This window comes from Oncorhynchus clarkii, chromosome 29, assembly GCF_045791955.1.
Source record: "Oncorhynchus clarkii lewisi isolate Uvic-CL-2024 chromosome 29, UVic_Ocla_1.0, whole genome shotgun sequence".
Lineage (NCBI taxonomy): Eukaryota > Metazoa > Chordata > Actinopteri > Salmoniformes > Salmonidae > Oncorhynchus > Oncorhynchus clarkii.
In genome coordinates, this window is record NC_092175.1 from 30,439,889 (window position 1) to 30,463,978 (window position 24,090).

General features: G+C 45.4%; 2 protein-coding genes across 3 annotated transcripts in view; one reads left to right on the forward strand and one right to left on the reverse strand.

The window, feature by feature from the left end:
- The first annotated feature begins 361 nt into the window (after positions 1-361).
- Positions 362-10,544, forward strand: LOC139387955 (calpain-5-like). The gene is made up of 12 exons (XM_071134356.1): positions 362-396; positions 1,474-1,669; positions 4,474-4,605; positions 6,634-6,842; positions 6,954-7,146; positions 7,254-7,444; positions 7,588-7,665; positions 7,777-8,095; positions 8,498-8,700; positions 8,817-8,938; positions 9,074-9,210; positions 9,552-10,544. Exons 2-12 carry the CDS (start codon positions 1,505-1,507, stop codon positions 9,732-9,734), a joined length of 1,932 nt encoding a protein of 643 aa, XP_070990457.1. The 5' UTR covers positions 362-396; positions 1,474-1,504; the 3' UTR covers positions 9,735-10,544.
- Positions 10,528-24,090, reverse strand: part of LOC139387956 (serine/threonine-protein kinase PAK 3) — a 110,089-nt gene continuing 96,526 nt past the window's right edge. The window contains exons 13-16 of one of the 2 annotated variants that reach the window (XM_071134358.1): positions 18,233-18,332; positions 17,867-18,063; positions 17,628-17,765; positions 10,528-13,367 (exon numbers count right to left, since the gene is read on the reverse strand). In XM_071134358.1, the coding sequence (XP_070990459.1) occupies positions 13,278-13,367; positions 17,628-17,765; positions 17,867-18,063; positions 18,233-18,332 (525 nt within the window). In that variant the 3' untranslated portion in view covers positions 10,528-13,277. The remainder of the gene's footprint in view (positions 13,368-17,627; positions 17,766-17,866; positions 18,064-18,232; positions 18,333-24,090) is intronic. The other variant, XM_071134359.1, reaches the window with a different exon arrangement.

Below are 24,090 nucleotides of genomic sequence, written 5' to 3' on the forward strand. Positions count from 1 at the left end.
TCACGTGGTATAAACACACACAGACACGTCAGTGTACACCCGAGGAAGGACTCTTCTACAGGGAAGTGACATCACAAAGGCATGATCAAAACTGCATGGCAAACTCACATCACAGTTACTTATTCAATCAATAAAGCCACACACACACTCACTTCATGATAGTCACCCACTGACACAATAAGTCAACACAGACTGTGTGAAGTAGAACACTTGTTCCTGGGATATGGGTGTGGCCCTGAGCATGAACAAGCAAAACTAAACTGGGTCACTGCAGAGATGTTGTGGGGGAGGGGGGAGGAGGGGGAGGGGTGAGAAAGACAGGTACAAAGACCTGTTGGAAACACCCTTCTCTTTCACTATCCTGGAGGAGGGGGTTGTCACAGCACTACGACGGAGGTACGAATACACTTTTACTGGGCTTTTTCTTCTAGATCCTTAAATGTGATACATGTAAGGAGTTCTCTTTGCTTTAATAGTTTGAGGAAGAGACAGAGAATGTGGTTGTTCTGTGTGTGAAGGAGGGAGATAAAGTGTACAGGAGAGGGAGAGAAAGACAGAGGAGAAAAACATTCACATTTTTTTCCCACCAATTATTCTAGTGTATTGGATATGGGTCCATTTCTGCGTAATGTTCTGACTGAAAACTGAAGGAAGCAGATAGTTGGCCATGATGATAATGAACTGTCAGAATCCTGACAACTTCATCGTGAACTGCCTCTCACTGTGTTCCAAATGGACTGTGCTCTGAGAGGCATTTCCTAAAGTGTGTAATGTTTTTGGGAAAAGTGTCATTAGAAACTCACCGGGAGTTTAGAGCTTGACTGTTCTCCGGTGGAATTTAATTATTTGTGTCTGTGTTATTCATGGCAGACAGCAAATGTACGAAACTGCACTGGCAGACAGACTCCATATAAAATCTAATCTTGTTTATAAAGAGCTTGACCTCTGTGGTCAGGGGTCAGGAGTAAAGAGACTGGTCATAGAGTTAGAATATCAGAATATTCCCAAAGGATAGCAGTTTTGATCAGATGTTTTTGATCACCCATGGGATGTTTCCATTTCAAAACCAGGAACAGTTTGTGGTCAGATTGCAGTAAAATCTATGCTTGACTGTAACTTTTAAAGTGATGTAGCGTAGTTGTTTGTAGAAAACTGTTTTTCTACTTGAATTTATTTAAATATGCATCATTTGCATATTGGTTATTGGATATATTTATCTCTAGGCCAGCTTGTTGCCCGGTTGGCCTCTATGGGAGACTATATCTAAACTACAGTGATTCAGATGAAAGATTCCATTACAACATTGTCCAAGAAAGAGCTACTCTGGGATTTATGGGGTGTATTAGTGTAGGGTATGCTGAGCTCTTGTCCAGACACCCAGAGTCAAAGGTGAACAATAATAGATCCTAAGCTGACAAGGACTGTCCTGGTAGTCTGCCTATAAAGTAACATGACGTCTTCTTCTGTGGTCAGTTTGCAGTTTCAAGGTTCCAGCGTCCGAACCATGTTCTCCACGGCCACTTCATACAAGAACCAGCATTACTCTGAGCTGAAGAGGAAATGTCTGGAGGTCAAGGAACTGTTTGAGGATCCAGAGTTTCCTGTCACCAACGCATCCCTGTTTTACAGGAAGCCACCTCCTGGTATGGTGGAGTGGAAGAGACCACGGGTGAGTGTAGACGTCTACCTTTCTACTTTATTTTTCCTCTATTAGCTTAATACCAAAAGCAGAATCTGTATGCAAAAACACTACACATGAAATAGAATGTCACAAGCTTTAATGATTCACTGAAACTATTTGTAATGTTCATAGTTTTTAGGAAATGTTATTGCTTAAAAGACCAATTTATAGTTTGCTGTTGATTAGTAAAAATTGAAGCTTATAAAAGTGCTATAGAGCGCTATCTGGGATCAGAGCATGACCTTCTTCGTGTGCAATGTAAACATGTCATGTCTATGATTGAACTTTCATGTGTGCTGACTTTGATATACAAACAGTATGACTGTGTTATATTTGGCCATACATACAGTGGGTAGAACAAGTATTTGATAACCTGCAAAATCGGCAGTGTTTCCTACTTACAAAGCATAATTTTTATCATAGGTACACTTCAACTGTGAGAGACTCTAAAACAAAAACCCAGAAAATCACATTGTATGATTAAGTAATTAATTTGCATTTTATTGCATGACATAAGTATTTGATCACCTACCAACTAGTAAGAATTCCGGCTCTCACAGACCTGTTAGTTTTTCTTTAAGAAGCCCTCCTGTTCTCCACTCATCACCTGTATTAACTGCACCTGTTTGAACTCGTTACCTGTATAAAAGACACCTGTCCACACACTCAATCAAACAGACTCCAACCTCTCCACAATGGCCAAGACCAGAGAGCTGTGTAAGGACATCAGGGATAAAATTGTAGACCTGCACAAGGCAGGGATGGGCTACAGGACAATAGGCAAGCAGCTTGCTGAGAAGGCAACAACTGTTGGCGCAATTATTCGAAAATGGAAGAAGTTCAAGATGACAGTCAATCACCCTCGGTCTGGGGCTCCATGCAAGATCTCACCTCTTGGGGCATCAATGATCATGAGGAAGGTGAGGGATCAGCCCAGAACTACACGGCAGGACCTGGTCAATGACCTGAAGAGAGCTGGGACCACAGTCTCAAAGAAAACCATTAGTAACACACTACGCCGTCATGGATTAAAATCCTACAGCGCACGCAAGGTCCCTCTGCTCAAGCCAGCGCTTGTCCAGGACCGTCTGAAGTTTGCCAATGACCATCTGGATGATCCAGAGGAGGAATGGGAGAAGGTCATGTGGTCTGATGAGACAAAAATATAGCTTTTTGGTCTAAACTCCACTCGCCGTGTTTGGAGGAAGAAGAAGGATGAGTACAACCCCAAGAACACCATCTCAACCATGAAGCATAGAGGTGGAAACATCATTCTTTGGGGATGCTTTTCTGCAAAGGGGACAGGACGACTACACCGTATTGAGGGGAGGATGGATGGGCCATGTATGGCGAGATCTTGGCCAACAACCTCCTTCCCTCAGTAAGAGCATTGAAGATGGGTCGTGGCTGGGTCTTCCAGCATGACAACGACCCGAAACACACAGCCAGGGCAACTAAGGAGTGGCTCCGTAAGAAGCATCTCAAGGTCCTGGAGTGGCCTAGCCAGTCTCCAGACCTGAACCCAATAGAACATCTTTTGGAGGGAGCTGAAAGTCCGTATTGCCCAGCAACAGCCCCGAAACCTGAAGGATCTGGAGAAGGTCTGTATGGAGGAGTGGGCCAATATCCCTGCTGCAGTGTGTGCAAACCTGGTCAAGAACTACAGGAAACGTATGATCTCTGTAATTGCAAACAAAGGTTTCTGTACCAAATCTTAAGTTCTGCTTTTCTGATGTATCAAATACTAATGTCATGCAATAAAATGAAAATTAATTATTTAAAAATCATACAATGTGATTTTCTGGATTTTTGTTTTAGATTCCGTCTCTCACAGTTGAAGTGTACCTATGATAAAAAATTACAGACCTCTACATGCTTTGTAAGTGGGAAAACCTGCAAAATCGGCAGTGTATCAAATACTTGTTATCCCCACTGTAGGTATTGTGAAAGGTGTTGTCTGCCAGGTTTTTATATAGACTCATACAATAGGTTAAGGTTAATGCCTTTTGAGTGGTTGTCTCTGAGGATTGTATTAAAGGTTAAATGTCATCCACAATGCTTATTGTGGTGACAGACAGCAAACTGTGGTGTGAAACTGAGGTGAGGGTGGTGCTGGGAAGTGTCTCAAAGTGTATGCTTTACATGTGAGATATATGACAGAACATGTGTTTCAAAACTGTCTGGAAAAAAATCTAATAAAATCTATGTTTGTATAGCTGCCATTTTGTTCAATGGAGAAAGCTGGAGTTATATCTCTGTTTAATGTGTTACTGTATCTGTTCTATGTACAGATGTTGGATCTTAATTTGAGCCAGCTTAAAACAGCAGGAAAATTATCCTGCAGCAACAGGAAATGTGAATTATCTTGAGGCAAACATTATAATAAATTGATTTTTGTATGGGTTGATATATTGTTTTTTTTAGGGTAAGTCAGGTCTGACATTTCAAAGTGGAAATGACTACAAGTTTGTATTTCCTGCTGTGCTGGAAAATGATCAGCAACAAAAGAGTGATCAAATTACGATCCTGCATCTAAATGGCATGTTGCCAAAGTGACAAGAAGAGAAAACACAATTTCTTATTCATAACAGTACACCTCGAGAGTTCCAACTCATTTAAAAAGAAAACGTGCTCTAAGCCAGAACTATTTGTCAAGAATTTGCGACTATTGTTACAAGCATAACTTATTAGTGAGCACATTCTAAGCTATTTCAATTTTTCACATGGAACATTTTACCTCACAATTTCACATTGTACCGCCACTCATCATACATTTTCTTTCTCTGTTACAGGAGATCAGTGACGGGCCTCATCTGTTTGTGGAGGGCATCAGCTCCCATGACCTGAACCAGGGGCTTTTGGGTAACTGCTGGTTTGTGGCGGCATGCTCCTGCCTCGCACTGAAGCCAGACCTCTGGCAGAAGGTGAGTTTGGTTTCCTCCTGTCTGTTCACACAGTCTGAGATGAGTGTTACAAGACCAGACTATGTGTGTATTTCCTTTGCAGTCACCTTATAGGGGAATAAATGGTGCTGTTTGTGAAGGAACACATCAAATCAAGCTTTATTTATATAGCACATTTCAGATGCAACGCAATGCACTTCTCAGGAAAAAACCCAAATAGAACATACGGTGAAAATAAAAACAGAAATATTTACTACACAGCAAATGTAAGAGGATAAAAAACTAAAGAATAACAACAACCGAAAGACTAAAAAGCACCTTAAGGAAAAGCAAAGTTAAAAAGGTGTGTTTTAAGACCTCTTTTAAATACTGTATGTCCACAGTTTTGACCCCCCTCAGGTTCTCTGGCAGGCCTCTTGGTCCTAGAATTTGGGATAGTTAAAATACAAGTGCCAGAGGACCTTAGGGACCTATTGGGTCCATAACTCAAAAGCATGTCTGACATGTATTGGGGTGCACAATCGTGGGTTGATTTAAAAACCAATAGAAGAATAGGACAATTAATTGTAAAAATTCACAGGCAGCCAGTACAAGACTTTAAAACCGGGGATAATGTGTGCTCTCCATCTGGTCTTGGCCAGTACCCATACTGCAGCATTCTGTATGTTTTGTAGTTGACCAATGGCTTTCTTGGGTAGACCAGACAGGAGAGCATTACAGTAGTCAAGCCTGCTTGTAATAAAAGCATGGATGAGTCTCTTTGTATCAGACTGTGAAACGAACACACCTTAGCAATGTTGCTCAGGTGGTACAAAGTTATTTTGGTCACATTCCTAATGGGTGATTTAAATTGAGCAGATAATGTCTATGAAGTATGTGGGTGGATGTCTGCGTACCATACTGTTGATACCTGACTCAGAGGGGACGTAGCTTAGTTCACCTGAGGAATTCACTCGAGGGGCTTTTCACTCCCATTGAAAAGAAACTAGTGTCATCCTTCCATCTTAAATGACCATTACCATTCAGAAACATTGAACTTTTCCTTATTCAAGCCTGGCTGGGAAAGATACTACTTGCCTACATCCCCACAGCAACTTTCCCAAGCCTCCCACATTTCTCCTTCACTCAAAACCAGATAGCTGATGTTCTGAAAGAGACCAAATCTGGACCCCTACAAATCAGCTGGGCTAGACAATCTGGACCCTCTCTTCCTAAAATTATCCGCCACAATTGTTTCGACCCCCATTATTTGCCTGTTCAACCTCTCTTTCGTATAGTCTGAGATCCCCAAAGATTGGAAAGCTGCTGCGGTCATCCCCAGAAGCACTTCAATGCCATACAACTCTCCTTCCGTGGCCTCCAACTGCTCTTAAATGCAAGTAAAACTAAATGCATGCTCTTCAACCGATCGCTGCCCGCACCTGCTCGCCTGTCCAGCATCACTACTCTGGACGGTTCTGACTTAGAATATGTGGACAACTACAAATACCTAGGTGTCTGTAAACTCTCCTTCCAGACTCACATTAAGCATCTCCAATCCAAAATTAAATCTAGAATCGGCTTCCTATTTCGCAACAAAGCATCCTTCACTCATGCTGCCAAACATACCCTCGTAAAACTGACTATCCTACCGATCCTTGACTTTGGCGATGTCATTTACAAAATAGCCTCCAACACTCTACTCAGCAAATTGGATGCAGTCTATCACAGTGCCATCCGTTTTGTCACCAAAGCTCCATATACTACCCACCACTGTGACCTGTATGCTCTCGTTTGCTGGCCCTCGCTTCATATTCCTGTATATAGATTTTTCTATTGTGTTATTGACTGTACGTTTGTTTATTCCACGTGTGATTCTGTGTTGTTGTTTGTGTCACACTGCTTAGCTTTATCTCGGCCAGGTTGCAGTTTTCAATGAGAACTTGTTCTCAACTAGCCTACCTGGTTAAATAAAGGTGAAATAAAAAATGTAAAAGAAAACACCCACATTTTAAACTATTCACATTTGACTAGACATGTTGTTCACTGTGAAGCCCTTTGTGTTGACAGGTCATCCCTGACTGGAAGGAGCAGGAATGGGACTCTAAGCACCCGGAGAACTACGCTGGCATCTTCCACTTCCAGTTCTGGGTGTTTGGGGAGTGGGTGGACGTGGTAGTGGATGACCGCCTGCCCAGCATCAATGGAGAACTCATTTACTGCCACTCCAAAGTCAAAAACGAGTTTTGGAGCGCCCTGCTTGAGAAAGCCTATGCCAAGTATGTATACTCTAACATTTCTCAACCCTTGATTCATAAATGATAACGTTTCGTACCCTCTAACCTCTCTGTATCTTCTCCGGACTCTCTTCTCTCTCCTCTTGTCTCCAGGCTCTCTGGCTGCTATGAGTCGCTGGACGGGGGCAACACTGGGGATGCGGTGGTGGATTTCAGTGGAGCCGTGGCAGAGGCCATTAACCTTGAGGCAGAAGCTTTCCACAAAGACCAGGGGAGAATGGACAAACTGTTTGAGGACCTGTTCAAAGTCTATGACAGGGATGGAATAATCAGCTGTTCCATCAAGGTCTGTCTTTTCAATTGATCATTTTCAATTGGTCAGCACACTATAGTCACAGGTAATTGTGTTTAGTAGACACAAATGACTGACTACTGTGCTTGGACCTCTTTTAGGCGTCTCCTTCTGAAATCGAGGCACGGATGGCGTGTGGGCTGGTGAAGGGCCATGCCTACTCAGTGACTTCAGTGAAGAAAGTACGATTGGGCCACGGGCTGATAGCCTACTTCCAGAACGAGACCATCCCCCTGATCCGCATGAGGAACCCCTGGGGAAAGATTGAGTGGAACGGAGCCTGGAGTGACAGGTGAGGAGGACATATCCTCCCCGCTCGCTTACTGTTCAACCTCTCCACACCTCAGTGCACAGGTGACCTCATCAACTCATTATTTCGTTCTCCCTCCCTCTATTTCCTGTTGCCTCTCCCCCTCTCCCTCTCTCCTACCTCAGTTCAGCGGAATGGAAAAAGGTTGGCAGCATGGAGAGGAATAAGCTTGGCATCACAGTGGAAGATGATGGGGAGTTCTGGTGAGTGTAATAAAAAAGGCTGTTATCTCTTCTGTTCAGCGAGTGAGAATGTTTTCTGTCTACCCGTGTTAATTTGCGTCTCTCTGTGTGTGCGCTACTGTATCTTCAAAGGATGGAGTTTAGAGACTGGTGTAAGTACTTCACAGATGCAGACGTTTGTCGTCTCATCAACACCTCCCTGCTCACCATCGACAAGACATGGAACGAAGTGATGATCTTGGGGAGTTGGACCAAGAATGCAGAACCTCTGCGCAACCGCTGTGGAGGCTGCATGAACCACAAACAGACCTTCTTACAGAACCCCCAGTACCTGTTTGAGGTGACCGAGGAAGTGGATGAGGTTCTGATCTCCCTACAGCAGAGAGACATGAAGATCCACAGACGTATCGGCCAGGGAGAGAACCTCACCATCGGCTTCGCCGTCTTCAAGGTAGTTCATATTAACATCCTCTAAGAATGACTAGTGGGAATGGGGTGAGATACTGGGCCAGTGAGAGTATGCTACTGGGGCGTTGGTCCAACTTCAGTTCATTTTAGCGGAGAAGTTCTCTGCGCCACATGTTTGGCTTCCCCCGCTGTACAGTTATTTGGTTAAATCAGTGGAATTTCAATTTTCCCTCTTCAGCCGTTGAACAAACAGAAAATAAACCAGAGGGTGTTTACAATAATGGGTAGACATTACTTATAAATGCCACATTGGCTTGTTCATATCAGGGACACAAACTTTCAACGACCTGTAATCCCTAAATGATGAATATTTTAGATCTGATCAAGCTGTAACAACAAACACTGGGGAACAGTCATGGCGAAAAATGATTTCTTTTGATTTAAGGTTGAACTGAATAGGAAATACCGCATGCATGACATCATCACCCAACTTAACGTGCAAACTACTACGTACATCAACGCCCGCACGGTGTTCATGAGGGCCATGCTCCCCAAGGGTCGCTACATGATCATCCCCTCCACCTTCAAACCTGAGACTCTGGGAGAGTTCATGCTGCGTGTTTACACTAACGTAGACTCAGGATGCAGGTACTGGAAATAGACCTGTACACATAGTAACACACTTCAGTATGGTATCTTATCTATGCAGTATAACCATTACTTTAGCATTACTGTAAAGGTATAAGGTGATCTCTCTCTCTCAGAGAGCTGACAGAACACCAGCCCAGGATGACGTGTTGGAGTAAGCTGACTGGCTACCCTGTTGCCGTGTCCCAGATCTATGTCCACGGAGCAGAGGGGCTGGAGAACCAGGACCGCACAGGGGGTGAGAGAACGCTCCACAACCTCAAATCAAAACTATCTCATACATTACAGGGAAACATAAGTAAAAATGTTTTTGACATTTTGGGAGTATATTAGGCATTGCCTAATGGCAGGTTAATACTGCATCATTGTACAGGCGCGGATCCATATGTGATCGTATCCTGTGAGGGCTCCTCAGTCCGGTCAACAGTCAAGGCAGACACCGTGAAGCCGGTGTTTGATACCAGAGCCATCTTCTACAGGAAGAAGCCCACAAAGCCAATCACTGTGGAGGTAAGGTATATGGGGGTCAAAGAGCATCACTACCAATAGGCTGGAAGGACAAGCTGACTAGTGAATTGTTACATTTAGATGTCTGAAGTTAGGGCTGGATTCAATTCGCATCGCTGAAGTTCAGCACTACAGTGCGCTTAAAATGTAAAGTTGAGCCGACATTTGCAGAGATTACCGTGAATTCAGTTTCTGCTAACGCAGGAACAGTGCCTTTAAATGTGGCACTTCAGCGCTACGGATTGAATAAAGCCCTTAGTGTCTTCAATGGATGGTCAGATAGTGTTCACGCAAAACCTTGGTCTTAAATGGTCTCCACTTCCTTTCTCGTCCCTCCTCCCCAGGTGTGGAACAGTAATGCTGTGAAGGACCAGTTCCTAGGCCAGGTGGTTCTGACAGGCTCAGTGAAGGACTCCACAAACCCCCAGAGGCTCCAGTTGAGGAAGAGTGGCAGAGCCATGGCCGACGAGATGCCTGGCTCCATCACCCTCCGTATCGTCACCTCCACCGAGCTCACAGACATGTGATCTGGATCAGCTGACTACTACCTGGGTCACATTGACAATGTGTACAACACTCTGTTGACTCTGACACTTTGAACAGGGGCTCATCACTACAAGGCATAAAGTTATCACTCAGAATGACTATCAACGTGAGCCTACAATATATTCTACTAAGGACTGCCATGGTAATGGACCAAGAAGCACCTACTAAAGACTGCCTTGGTCATGGACCAAGAAGCACCTACTAAAGACTGCCTTGGTCATGGACCAAGAAGCACCTACTAAAGACTGCCTTGGTCATCAACCAAGAAGCACCTACTAAAGACTGCCTTGGTCATGAACCAAGAAGTATCTTCAAGCCTTCTGGAGTTTTGTTTGTTCTTATAGTGTTTTGTAAAGGGACAAGACATTACTTTTTGAACGATGAATAACTGTAAATATATTATTATTTTATACTAGACTATACACTATGAAACATAATAACTCTTCAGAGTAATACGCATACTGTATCTGTATACAACATTATGCAACTTATACATTCCAAAAATATGTTTATCATGTACAAATAAAAGGGCCTCTTTTCATCTTGCTGAAAAACAGCCAAAAGGCTCTTGCTGCAAAATATTGTAAAGTCTTGAAAGCGGCGAATGTATCTAGAGTGTAAGTTTTGGACCATGGTCATTCATTTGTGTCATTCCACTGAACTTATTGAAATGTCTAAAGGGTATGTACTGCCTCTAAACTAGCATCCTCCTTTGCTCGAAATGTCTTGCCACTTTTAGTCCCTCTCTACTAACAGCAAAGAAAAGTAAATCCATTCAAACAAAAAAAAAACGTTTTTATTTCAGTTCAGTTCCCAAACTGCAGTATTTTGTTGTTTTACACTCAAGACACAGCCATGCACAATTCAGAATTCCAAAAAGTATGTTGCTTTATCCACAATTAAAAATAGCTTATCCAAAACCTTAGTTGTCCCCAGTTGCTTTTTCTCATCTGTCCTTTTCCAAAGATGGGGCTTGCTGAGGTTCACCAGACTTTTTTTTGCCTTTGTTCTGTTCTCATGATAATCATTAATGGAGGAATTTTCACACCACGTGTACAGGTTTACACATTCAGAAGATAGGAATGTACAGGATCGACCGCGGAAGAGGAGTGGGCCGGCGGGGAGGGGCGGGGCAAGGCCGCTAGCTGTCCTAGAGTTCATCTTTGTGCTCAGAGTTCAGTCCTGTACATAGAGGTGCGGCTAAAGGTCAGAGGGCAGATAGTCTCTGTGAGGTCCCTAAGACTCTCAGCCACAGGCACAAGTAGTGCTCCGTACAGACAGACATGGGACTGCTGGAGACAGCTCTGTGTCCAGGTGGAGTACTGTCTGACACAGCCCAAGCATGATCGATCCATCCAGGAGTGTGTTTTATTTTCTCATTCAATTTCCAGGGTGCAAAACATTTATAAATAATTACCATAGAGCAACCTGGATATTATCCTTTCATTTTGAAGTTGCGTAACTCAGATTTAAAAAAATAATCCCATCCTATTTACATACACACACATATCCCAACAATGTTAGCCTAATTGGAAAATGTACTAACGTATTGTTTTCCCATGCATGAAATCGGTGATGTACTCCTTGCAATGGACAGTGTGAGGCTCTCCTGCGTGATGGAGGGATGAGCGAGCAGCTACCCTGCACTACACAGTCTGAGTTAAGGTGGAGAACAAGTGTGGTATCTAGTGCAGACTGAGGTCACTCTCTCCCTTACAAAGACACTCATGCATACACACACACTCCCATTCATACACACTCCCAACACCATCTACCAGGGATACAGTGTGAGCTCATGGAATATAGCTCATGAAATCAGTGGTCAGTGACTCCCTGTGAGAGCCCTGAGATCAGGGAATGATATCACTCTGTAGTGTACACTACAGGTCAGACCCTCAAGTGTCTTTCCTCATCGCCTACTCTCTCTGTCCCAGGTCTGGACTTCAGTACAATCCTAAGGGATGCTGTTGCTACTATAGACCAGACGGAGGATGCCATGTTGATGGTTATCACTAAGCTATTGAATGAAGAATCAAGAAACAGTCTATACTTATCTGCAGAGCTTTTCAGACTTGTTTTCTAGTAGCCTCTGCTATGGGATGATAGGAATGGCAAAGTGAAGGGGAATGTGACCCTTTAGTTTCCAATGGTCCGCAAGACAATTAAATTGGCACTCAGTCTTCAATCCAAAAACCTTTTCATGGGCAAATTATTAACACCCACCCATCCACCAACCTGCCAAACAGCCAAAACTCACAGAAACACTCATATATAAACAGACACAACCAAACTCACACAGTACATCAGAAAGTTCAGCAACAAGACACTGGAGTAATAACTCTTAACTTCCACTGAGAGGGGGTAGGCTAAATAATAGCATCACATTAAAAAAACTAGATAAACACATCATGGACGGACAGACAGATAGACAGATGAACATATGCGCTAACTCAGGGATTGTGCTCACTTGAACAAATGGCTTTTCACACTAAGCATGGCTTCTACTTCTGACACATCTAAGTAAATTCACAGATCAGAGGTTAAGCATGCAAAAGTAAGGCTCATTGATGTGAAACAAATGGTAACATTGACAAACACTGCCCCCCCCCCCCCCCCCCCCCAAAAAAACAAACAAGCAAATGTTTGTCTGTAGACTATCCCAACTAACTAAAGGTAATTCGCCAATAACATGGGATTTATATTTAAAAAGCTGTGACTTGAACTCTGAACACATTGTGGCCCATCAGATACACAGTAGTTATTGAATCAGCCTCCACTGCAGCCCTGGCAAAGCCATTATCTATGTCAGATCTCTAAACATCTAGCAACTTTAGGGTGTCCAAGAAATTACAGCTATGTCCTGGAGTACAACAGGCATGTCCTGGAGTACAACAGCCAACTGGCTTTGATTGAATGTTTGCCTCTTCTATCCCTCCCTTCTTTTCTCTCTCTCACATATGCACAAAGTCATGCAGGCATATGCTGGGTCCAGAGTCCCCAAGTCTGTCCCATATAAAATGTTCACTGCAGGAGATGCCTGATGGAAAGTGAAAGGGAACCAAGGCGATTGCTGGACAGACAAGGAAGGAATCACATTATCTTAGTGCTGTTACGTTCTGCCTCTCTTCCTGGGTCTCTCCCTTTTGAAAAGGAGCTTTTTGGTTTTTTTTCTTCGTATTTTCTATTTTTAGTATTTAGTTTAGGAGCCTCTACTCCCCTCACAGGCCAAACACACGCTTATGCACACACGCTTACGCACACACTCTTACACACACGTTTACACACACGCTAACAGACGTCTGACAGACTGCTCCACATGTACAGAATGCTGGAGGACTAGAGGAGGAGGAGGCGGCAGGCGGTTCAGCAGCAGCGTCCCACTGCTGAGAGGCCCTGCAGGCCAGCTGTCCATCCCCTGTATGAGGCAGCAGGGGGGTTGGTTACTGGTCTGTCCTTGTGCTGTCTCTCTGTCACACAACACCATGGAGCAGGGTCCAGCTCTGTGTGTGGACACATGGCGCCCTCTAGCGGCTGCTGTTTTTTATGGCCTCCTTGGCTGCTACAATCAGAGGGCTCAGGCTGGACAGGGGCTTGGCTAACTTCAGGAATGAATGCTGCAAGGAACACAAGAGAAGAATAGTGATGAGGGGAATGCTCTGTAACCCTGCGTGTACAGACTGTGATTTAAGGTTAGAACTGTACACGTAACTGCCAGAATAAAGAAAACACGTGAGTTAATGAAGGATACTAAGTATATTAAAGCAGGTGCTTCCACACAAGTGTGGTTCCTGAGTTAATTAATTAACCACTTAACATCCCATCATGCTTAGGGACATGTATAAAAATGTTGTTTCCCGTTTCTTTTACAATGCACTCATATATACATGTTCTAATGATATCAGGTATTTCTTTATATTTTGTGTTAAAATAAAGAAAATTATATTTGCCTCATTTGCGTACATACACAGGATATATTTTCATATATGAATATACACTGCTCAAAAAAATAAAGGGAACACTTAAACAACACAATGTAACTCCAAGTCAATCACACTTCTGTGAAATCAAACTGTCCACTTAGGAAGCAACACTGATTGACAATAAATTTCACATGCTGTTGTGCAAATGGAATAGACAACAGGTGGAAATTATAGGCAATTAGCAAGACACCCCCAATAAAGGAGTGGTTCTGCAGGTGGTGACCACAGACCACTTCTCAGTTCCTATGCTTCCTGGCTGAGGTTTTGGTCACTTTTGAATGCTGGCGGTGCTTTCACTCTAGTGGTAGCATGAGACGGAGTCTACAACCCACACAAGTGGCTCAGGTAGCGCAGCTCATCCAGGATGGCACATCAATGCGAGCTGTGGTAAGAAGGTTTGCTGTGTCTGTCAGCGTAGTGCCAGAGCATGGAGGCGCTACCAGGAGACAGGCCAGTACATCCGGAGACGTGGAGGAGGCCGTAGGAGGGCAACAACCCAGCAGCAGGACCACTACCTCCGCCTTTGTGCAAGGAGGAGCACTGCCAGAGCCCTGCAAAATGACCTCCAGCAGGCCACAAATGTGCATGTGTCTGCTCAAACGGTCAGAAACAGACGCCATGAGGGTGGTATGAGGGCCCGACGTCCACAGGTGGGGGTTGTGCTTACAGCCCAACACCGTGCAGGATGTTTGGCATTTGCCAGAGAACACCAAGATTGGCAAATTCGCCACTGGCGCCCTGTGCTCTTCACAGATGAAATCAGGTTCACACTGAGCACGTGACAGACGTGACAGAGTCTGGAGACGCTGTGGAGAACGTTCTGCTGCCTGCAACATCCTCCAGCATGACCGGTTTGGCGGTGGGTCAGTCATGGTGTGGGGTGGCATTTCTTTGGGGGGCCGCACAGCCCTCCATGTGCTCGCCAGAGGTAGCCTGACTGCCATTAGGTACCGAGATGAGATCCTCAGACCCCTTGTGAGACCATATGCTGGTGCGGTTGGCCCTGGGTTCCTCCTAATGCAAGACAATGCTAGACCTCATGTGGCTGGAGTGTGTCAGCAGCTCCTGCAAGAGGAAGGCATTGATGCTATGGACTGGCCCGCCCGTTCCCCAGACCTGAATCCAATTGAGCACATCTGGGACATCATGTCTCGCTCCATCCACCAACGCCACGTTGCACCACAGACTGTCCAGGAGTTGGCGGATGCTTTAGTCCAGATCTGGGAGGAGATCCCTCAGGAGACCATCCGCCAACTCATCAGGAGCATGCCCAGGTGTTGTAGGGAGGTCATACAGGCACGTGGAGGCCACACACACTACCGAGCCTCATTTAGACTTGTTTTAAGGACATTACATCAAAGTTGGATCAGCCTGTAGTGTGGTTTTCCACTTTAATTTTGAGTGTGACTCCAACTCCAGACCTCCATGGGTTGATAAATTTGATTTCCATTGATAATTTTTGTGTAATTTTGTTGTCAGCACATTCAACTATGTAAAGAAAAAAGTATTTAATAAGAATATTTCATTCATTCCGATGTAGGATGTGTTATTTTAGTGTTCCCTTTATTTTTTTGAGCAGTGTATTTTAAATGATTACTTTTTTCAATTCCACAAAAAATGTATACCCCTCAAAATAAAGAAATATCTTTCTTATGATGTAAATGTCTATCTGATGTGTTAAATCCCAGACAAAGCTTTAGAAATCTTATGGATGCAACGGAAAGACAATGCATTGCATTGAGCCCATTTCAGCCAGGTGTGTTTGACAGGTCATTACAAACATAATGTGATAACGTTAACGGGAAAAAACGACAGCCACAAGCAAGAGTATGAAAGAGTCGCAGGAGTAAAATGAAAGCGATCAATCCAGCCAGATTTAAGTAAGAAGTGGATTTTGCACCCCTCAGGACATAGATGGATGAAAAGACAGCTCCTCAGGTGGGTGTGGCATGCATGTTGCTATAGTAATGTAGGAGTAGACTAGTTGGTGTGGTCAGATTTGGGTTATGTTAGAGTGGTCAGGTTTAGGTTAGGGTTATGTTAGAGTTGTCAGATTTAGGGTTATGTTAGAGTGGTCAGGGTTGGGTTATGTCAGAGTGGTCAGGGTTGGGTTATGTTAGAGTGGTCAGGGTTGGGTTATGTTAGAGTGGTCAGGGTTGGGTTATGTTAGAGTGGTCAGGGTTGGGTTATGTTAGAGTGGTCAGGGTTGGGTTATGTCAGAGTGGTCAGATTTAGGGTTATGTCAGAGTGGTCAGTGTTGGGTTATGTTAGAGTGGTCAGGGTTTTGTTATGTTAGAGTGGTCGGTTTAGGTTAGTGTTATGTTAGAGTGGTCGGTTTAGGTTAGTGTTATGTTAGAGTGGTCGGTTTAGGTTATGCTAGAGTGGTCAGGGTTGGGTTATGCTAGAGTGGTCAGGGTTGGGTTATGCCCGAGTGGTCAGGGTTGGGTAATGCTAGAGTGGTCAGGGTTGGGTTATTCTAGAGTGGTCAGGGTTGGGTTATGCTAGAGTGGTCAGGGTTGGGTTATTCTAGAGTGGTCAGGGTTGGGTTATGCTAGAGTGGTCAGGGTTGGGTTATGCTAGAGTGGTCAGGGTTGGGTTATGCTAGACTGGTCAGGGTTGGGTTATGCTAGAGTGGTCAGGGTTGGGTTATGCAAGAGTGGTCAGGGTTGGGTTATGCTAGAGTGGTCAGGGTTGGGTTATGTTAGAGTGGTCAGGTTTAGGTTAGGGTTATGTTAGTTAAGTCAGGTTTAGGTTAGGGTTATGTTAGATTAGTCAGGTTTAGGTTAGGGTTATGTTAGTGGTCAGCTTTGGGTTATGTTAGAGTGGTCAGGTTTAGGTTAGGGTTATGTTAGAGTGGTCAGGTTTAGGTTAGGGTTGGGTTAGAGTGGGCAGGTTTAGGTTAAGGTTATGTTAGAGTAGTCAGGTTTAGGTTAGGGTTATGTTAGTGGTCAGCTTTGGGTTATGTTAGAGTGGTCAGGTTTAGGTTAGGGTTATGTTAGAGTGGTCAGGGTTGGGTTAGGGTTATGTTAGAGTGGTCAGGGTTGAGTTATGTTAGAGTGGTCAGGTTTAGGTTAGGGTTGGGTTAGAGTGGGCAGGTTAAGGTTATTTTAGAGTAGTCAGGTTTAGGTTAGGATTATGTTAGTGGTCAGCTTTGGGTTATGTTAGAGTGGTCAGTGTTGAGTTATGTTAGAGTGGTCAGGGTTGGGTTATGTTAGAGTGGTCAGGGTTGGGTTATGCTAGAGTGGTCAGGGTTGGGTTATGCTAGAGTGGTCAGGGTTGGGTTATGTTAGAGTGGTCAGGGTTGAGTTATGCTAGAGTGGTCAGGGTTGGGTTATGTTAGAGTGGTCAGGGTTGAGTTATGCTAGAGTGGTCAGGGTTGGGTTATGTTAGAGTGGTCAAGTTTAGGTTAGGGTTATGTTAGAGTGGTCAGGTTTAGGTTAGGGTTATGTTAGTGGTCAGCTTTGGGTTATGTTAGAGTGGTCAGGTTTAGGCTAGGGTTTTGTTAGAGTGGTCAAGTTTAGGTTAGGGTTATGTTAGAGTGGTCAGGTTTAGGTTAGTGTTATGTTAGAGTTGTCAGGTTTAGGTTAGGGTTATGTTAGTGGTCAGCTTTGGGTTATGTTAGAGTGGTCAGGTTTAGGCTAGGGTTATGTTAGAGTGGTCAGGGTTGGGTTATGCTAGAGTGGTCAGGGTTGGGTTATGCTAGAGTGGTCAGGGTTGGGTTATGCTAGAGTGGTCAGGGTTGGGTTATGTTAGAGTGGTCAGGTTTAGGTTAGGGTTATGTTAGAGTGGTCAGGTTTAGGTTAGGTTTATGTTAGTGGTCAGCTTTGGGTTATGTTAGAGTGGTCAGGTTTACATAGGTTATGTTTTGGTGGTCAGGGTGGGGTTGTTGTGTACCTGGAGGAGCTCCTTGGCTGAGCCTCTGCGGTCCACGTCCATCTCCAGGCAGCGGTTGAGGAAGTCTCTGAACACGGAGGTCAGACGCTCAGGGTTCTGCAGCTCTGGAGTCCCGTTGGTGGCGATTAGGTACAGGGCCTGAGGAGATGGAAAGAGGGGTGGAGAGGGCCAATCAGTTACTGATCAAATAGTATATCCCTGGATGTGTGTGTAGTGTAGATGGTGTGTTTCAGTCTTACCCTGAGAGGGTTCTCATTCAGGTAGGGAGGTTCTCCCTCCACCATCTCTATAGCCATGATACCCAGGGACCAGATGTCCACCTTGGGCCCGTAGGCCTTACGGGTCACGACCTCGGGTGCCATCCAATAGGGCGTGCCCACCATGGTGCTTCGCTTGTTCTGCTCTGGGGTGATCTGGGCACAGAACCCAAAGTCGGCTGCAGGGAGAGAGAAACACGTCAGACATTGTTTTCAACTCCACTCATTTCCCACATGACTCTTTCCCCCAATCCCATCCATTTCCACATTACTCTCTCTACCAACATACCATTGACTGCATCATTCCACCCTGGTCCCTGCCTGTCCCCTACTGGTGAGGTTACTTACTGAGCTTGACTGAGCCGTCCATGCCCAGCAGGATGTTGTCACTCTTGATGTCTCTGTGGATCACCTGGTTGGAGTGCAGGAAGTCCAGAGCCTGCAGACACTGTAGAGAGTGGAGACACAGACACATTTTTCCCAATTAAGATCTTTAAAATAACCACAACAGCCTTGATCTCTGAACCAAGTTTTTTTAGTACTATATCTCTTGACACATTGATGAAAATAATCATGGCCTCTAAACCTTCAAGCTGCATACTGGACCCTATTCCAACTAAACTACTGAAAGCTTCCTGTGCTTGGCTCTCCTATGTTGAACATAATAAACGGCTCTCTATCCACCGGATGTGTACCAAACTCACTAAAAGTGGCAGTAATAAAGCCTCTCTTGAAAAAGCCAAACCTTGACCCAGAAAATATAAAAAACTATCGGCCTATATCGAATCTCCCATTCCTCTCAAATTTTAGAAAAAGCTTCCTGAAGACAAACAATGTATATAACATGCTTACTCCGGCTTTAGACCCCATCATAGCACTGAGACGGCACTTGTGAAGGTGGTAAATGACGTTTTAATGGCATCAGACCGAGGCTCTGCATCTGTCCTTGTGCTCCTAGACCTTGGTGCTGCTTATGATACCATCGATCACCCCATTCTTTTGGAGAGATTGGAAACCCAAATTGGTCAACACGGACAAGTTCTGGCCTGGTTTAGATCTTATCTGTTGGAAAGATATCTGTTTGTCTCTGTGGATGGTTTGCCCTCCAATAAATCAACTGTACATTCAGGTGTTCCTCAAGGCTCTGTTTTAGGACCACTATTGTTTTCACTATATATTTTACCTCTTGGTGGTGTCATTTGGAATCATAATGTTAACTTTCACTGCTATGCGGACGACACACATGTCGATGAAACATGGTGAAGCCCCAAAATTGCCCTTCTTGGAAGCCTGTGTTTCAGACATAAGGAAGTGATGGCGGCAAATCTTCTACTTTTAAACTCGGACAAAACAGAGATGCTTGTTCTGTTGAATCTGATAATTAATCTTGATGGTTGTACAGTCGTCTCAATTAAAACTGTGAAGGACCTCGGCATTACTCGGGACCCTGGTCTCTCTTTTGACGAACATATCAAGACTGTTTCAAGGACAGCTTTTTTACATCTACATAACATTGCAAAAATCTGAAACTTTCTGTCCAAAAATGATGCACAAAAATGAATACATGCTTTTGTCACTTCTAGGTTAGACTACTGCAATGCTCTACTGTCACGGCCGTCTGAAGAAGAGGACCAAAGCGCAGCGTGGTGAGCGTACATATTCCCTTTATTAGAAATGACGCCGACAAAAACAATAAAACACAAAACAACCGTGAAGCTTAAGGGCTATGTGCCACAAACAAAGTTAACTACCCACAATCACAGGTGGGAAAAAGGGCTGCCTAAGTATGGTTCCCAATCAGAGACAACGATAGACAGCTGTCCCTGATTGAGAACCATACCCAGCCAAAACAAAGAAATACAAAACATAGAAAAAAGAACATGGAATGCCCACCCAAATCACACCCTGACGAAACCAAAATAGATCCATAAAAAGCTCTAAGGACAGGGCGTGACAGTACCCCTCCCCCCAAAGGTGCGGACTCCGGCCGCAAAACCTGAACCTATAGGGGAGGGTCTGGGTGGGCATCTATCCACGGTGGCGGCTCTGGTGCGGGACGTAGACCCCGCTCCACCTCTGGCTCACCCCACTTTGGTGGCACCTCTGGTGTGGGGACCCTTGCTGTGGGCCCCGGACTGGGCACCCTCACTGTGGGCCCCGGACTGGAGACCGTCTCTGTGGGCCCCGGAATGGAGACCGTCTCTGGAGGCTCCGGACTGGAGGCCGTCGTTGGAGGCTTCGTGCCATGGATCATCATTGGAGGCTTCATGCCATGGATCATCACTGGAGGCTTCGTGCCATGGGTCATCACTGGAGGCTTCATGCCATGGATCATCACTGGAGGCTTTGTGCCATGGATCATCACTGGAGGCTTCGTGCCATGGATCATCACTGGCACAACCCATCCTGGCTGGATGATTACCCTAGCCCGGCAACTGCGGGGCGCTGGCACAGGACGCACTGGGCTGTGGATGCGTACCAGTGACACAGTACGTGCAACCGCAAAGCATGGTGCCTGGTGCCTGGGTCACATGCTCCTCAAAGCGACTGTCTTGCTCCACACTCCAACCCCTCCAAACTCTTTCTCCCTCTCCACTGCCAACCACTCCTCGCTCTAACGGTCCAAGAATTCCTCCTCGGTCTCGGACTCACCCCTCATTACCGACGCCCACGTCGTCTGCCCACGTCGTCTGCCCCCCCCCCCCCCCCAAAAAAAATATATATATATTTTGGGGATGCCTCTTAGGTTTCCGTCGTGTCCTCTCCTCATGACCACGCTGCTTGGTCCCTTGATGGTGGGTAGGTCTGTCATGAGCGTCTGAAGAAGAGGACCAAAGCGCAGCGTGGTGAGCGTACATATTCCCTTTATTAGAAATGACGCCGACAAAAACAATAAAACGCAAAACAACCGTGAAGCTTAAGGGCTATGTGCCACAAACAAAGTTAACTACCCCCAATCACAGGTGGGAGGGCTGCCTAAGTATGGTTCCCAATCAGAGACAACGATAGACAGCTGTCCCTGATTGAGAACCCTACCCGGCCAACACAAAGAAATACAAAACATAGAAAATAGAATGCCCACCCAAATCACACCCTGACCAAACCAAAATAGAGACATAAAAACCTCAGGGCGTGACATCTACTTTCCGGCTACCTGGATAAAGCACTAAATACATTTCAGTTAGTGCTAAATAAGGCTGCTAGAATCTAGACTAGAACAAAAAAATGTGATCATATTACTCCTTTCTACACTGGCTTCCTGTTAAGGCAAGGGCTGATTTCAAGGTTTTTTACTGCTAACCTACAAAGCATTACATGGGCTTGCTCCTACCTATCTTTCCGATTTGGTCCTGCCGTACATACCTACACGTACGCTATGGTCACAAGATGCAGGCCTCCTTACTGTCCCTAGAATTTCAAAGCAAACATCAGGAGGCAGGGCTTTCTCCTATAGAGCTACATTTTTATGGAATGGTCTGCCTATCCATGTGAGAGACGCAGACTCGGTCTCAACCTTTAAGACTTTACTCAAGACTTTACTCTTCAGTAGGTCCTATGATTGAGTGTAGTCTGGCTCAGGAGTGTGAAGGTGAACGGAAAGGCACTGGAGTAACGAACCGCCCTTGCTGTCTCTGCCTGGCCGATTCCCCTCTCTCCACTGGGATTCTCTGCCTCTAACCCTAGTACAGGGGCTGAGTCACTAGCTTACTGGTGCTCTTCCATGCCGTCCCTAGGAGGGGTGCGTCACTTGAGTGGGTTGAGTCACTGACGTGATCTTCCTGCCCGGGTTGGCGCCCCCCCTTGGGTTGTGCCGTGGCAGAGATCTTTGTGGGCTATACTCGGCCTTGTCTCAGGATGCTAAGTTGGTGGTTGAAGAGATCCTTCTAGTGGTGTGGGGGCTGTGCTTTGGCAAAGTGGGTGTGGTTATATCCTGCCTGTTTGGCCCTGTCCGGGAGTCGGACGGGGCCACAGTGTCTCCCGACCGCTCCTGTCTCAGCCTCCAGTATTTATGCTGCAGTAGTTTATATCTCGGGGGGCTAGGGTCAGTCTGTTATATCTGGAGTATTTCTCCTGTCTTATCCGGTGTCCTGTGTGAATTTAAGTATGCTCTCTCTAATTCACTCTCTCTCTCTTTCTCTCGCTCTCTGAGGAGCTGAGCCCTAGGACCATTTCTCAGGACTACCTGGCCTGATGACTCCTTGCTGTCCCCAGTCCACCTGGCCGTGCTGCTGCTCCAGTTTCAACTGTTCTGCCTGCGGCTATGGAACTCTGACCTGTTCACGAGACGTGCTACCTGTCCCAGACCTGCTGTTTTCAACTCTCTAGAGACAGCAGGAGCGGTAGAGATACTCTGAATGATTGGCTATGAAAAGCCAACTGACATTTACTCCTGAGGTGCTTACCTGTTGCACCCTCTACAACCACTGTGATTATTATTTTTTGACCCTGTTGGTCATCTATGAACATTTGAACATCTTGGCCATGTTCTGTTTTAATCTCCACCCTGCACAGCCAGAAGATGACTGGCCACCCCTCATAGCCCGGTTCCTCTCTAGGTTTCTTCCTAGGTTCTGGCCTTTCTAGGGAGTTTTTCCTAGCCACCGTGCTTCTACACCTGCATTGCTTGCTGTTTGGGGTTTTAGGCTGGGTTTCTGTACAACACTTTGTGACATCAGCTGATGTAAAAAGGGCTTTATAAATACATTTGATTGATTGATTGATTGATATTTAATATGAACAGTGGAGAAGACAGAGGTTACAGTGGAGTTGTTGGAGGTTACAGTGGAGAAGACAGAGGTTACCGTGGAGAAGACAGAGATTACAGTGGAGAAGACAGAGGTTACAGTGGAGAAGACAGAGGTTACAGTGGAGAAGACAGAGATTACAGTGGAGAAGACAGAGGTTACAGTGGAGAAGACAGAGGTTACAGTGGAGAAGACAGAGGTTACAGTGGAGAAGACAGAGATTACAGTGGAGAAGACAGAGGTTACAGTGGAGAAGACAGAGGTTACAGTGGAGAAGACATAGGTTACTGTGGAGAAGACAGAGGTTACAGTGGAGAAGGCAGAGGTTCCAAATCAAATCACATTTTATTTGTCACATGCCTCGAATACAACAACACCTTACAGTGAAATGCTTACTTAGAAGCCCTTAACCAACAATGCAGTTTTAAGAAAATACCTAACAATTAATAAATGCAACAAATAATAACAAATAATTAAAGAGCAGTAGTAAAATAACAATAGCGAGGCTATATACAGAGGGTACCGGCACAGACTCAATGTGTGGGGGCACCTGTTAGCAGCAGCGTAAATGGGGGGTGGGGGCAATGCAAATAGTCTGTAAAAGCCATTTGATTAGATGTTGAGGAGTCTTATGGCTTGGGGGTAGAGCTATTTAGAAACCTCTTGGACCTAGACTTGGTGCTCCGATAGCGCTTTCCGTGCGGTAGCAGAGAGAACAGTCTATGACTAGGGTGGCTGGAGTCTTTGACCATTTTTAGGGCCTTCCTCTGACACCGCCTGGTATAGAGGTCCTGGATGGCAGGAAGCTTGGACCCGGTGATGTACTGGGCCGTACGCACTACCCTCTGTAGTGCCGTGCGGTCGGAGGTCGAGCAGTTGCCATACCAGGCAGTGATGCAACCAGTACGTGCTCTCGATGGGGCAGCTGTAGAACCTTTTGAGGATCTAAGGACCCATGCCAAATCTTTTCAGTCTCCTGAGGGAGAATAGGCTTGTCGTGCCCTGTGTTTGGACCATGATAGTTTGTTGGTAATGTGGAAGCTCTCAACCCCCTCCATTATAGCCCCGTCGATGTGAATGGGAGTGTCCACGGGCCCTCCTTTTCCTGTAGTCCATGATCAGCTTTGTCTTGATTGCATTGAGGTGACTGGTGAGGGGTTGACAATAGAGGACTGTCACTGAGGGGTAGTAACTGGTAAGGGGTTGACAGTAGAGGACTGCCACTGAGGGGTGGTAACTGGTAAGGGGTTGACAGTAGAGGACTGCCACTGAGGGGTGGTAAGTGGTAAGGGGTTGACAGTAGAGGACTGCCACTTAGGGGTAGTAACTGGTAAGGGGTTGACAGCAGAGGTCTGTCACTGAGGGGTGGTAACTAGGGTTGAATTGCAGAAACACGGTTACTGAGACTTACCGAGTTTACAGCCCAAAACCACACCATTTTCCCGGGATAAATAATGGTGA

Excerpts from the sequence above, each read along its gene's own strand:
- LOC139387955 (XM_071134356.1), top strand. The coding sequence starts at position 1,505 with ATGTTCTCCACGGCCACTTCATACAAGAACCAGCATTACTCTGAGCTG. Across the intron at positions 7,666-7,776 it reads GAAGATGATGGGGAGTTCTG|GATGGAGTTTAGAGACTGGT; the intron begins GTGAGTGTAATA and ends GTATCTTCAAAG. Across the intron at positions 8,701-8,816 it reads AACGTAGACTCAGGATGCAG|AGAGCTGACAGAACACCAGC; the intron begins GTACTGGAAATA and ends TCTCTCTCTCAG.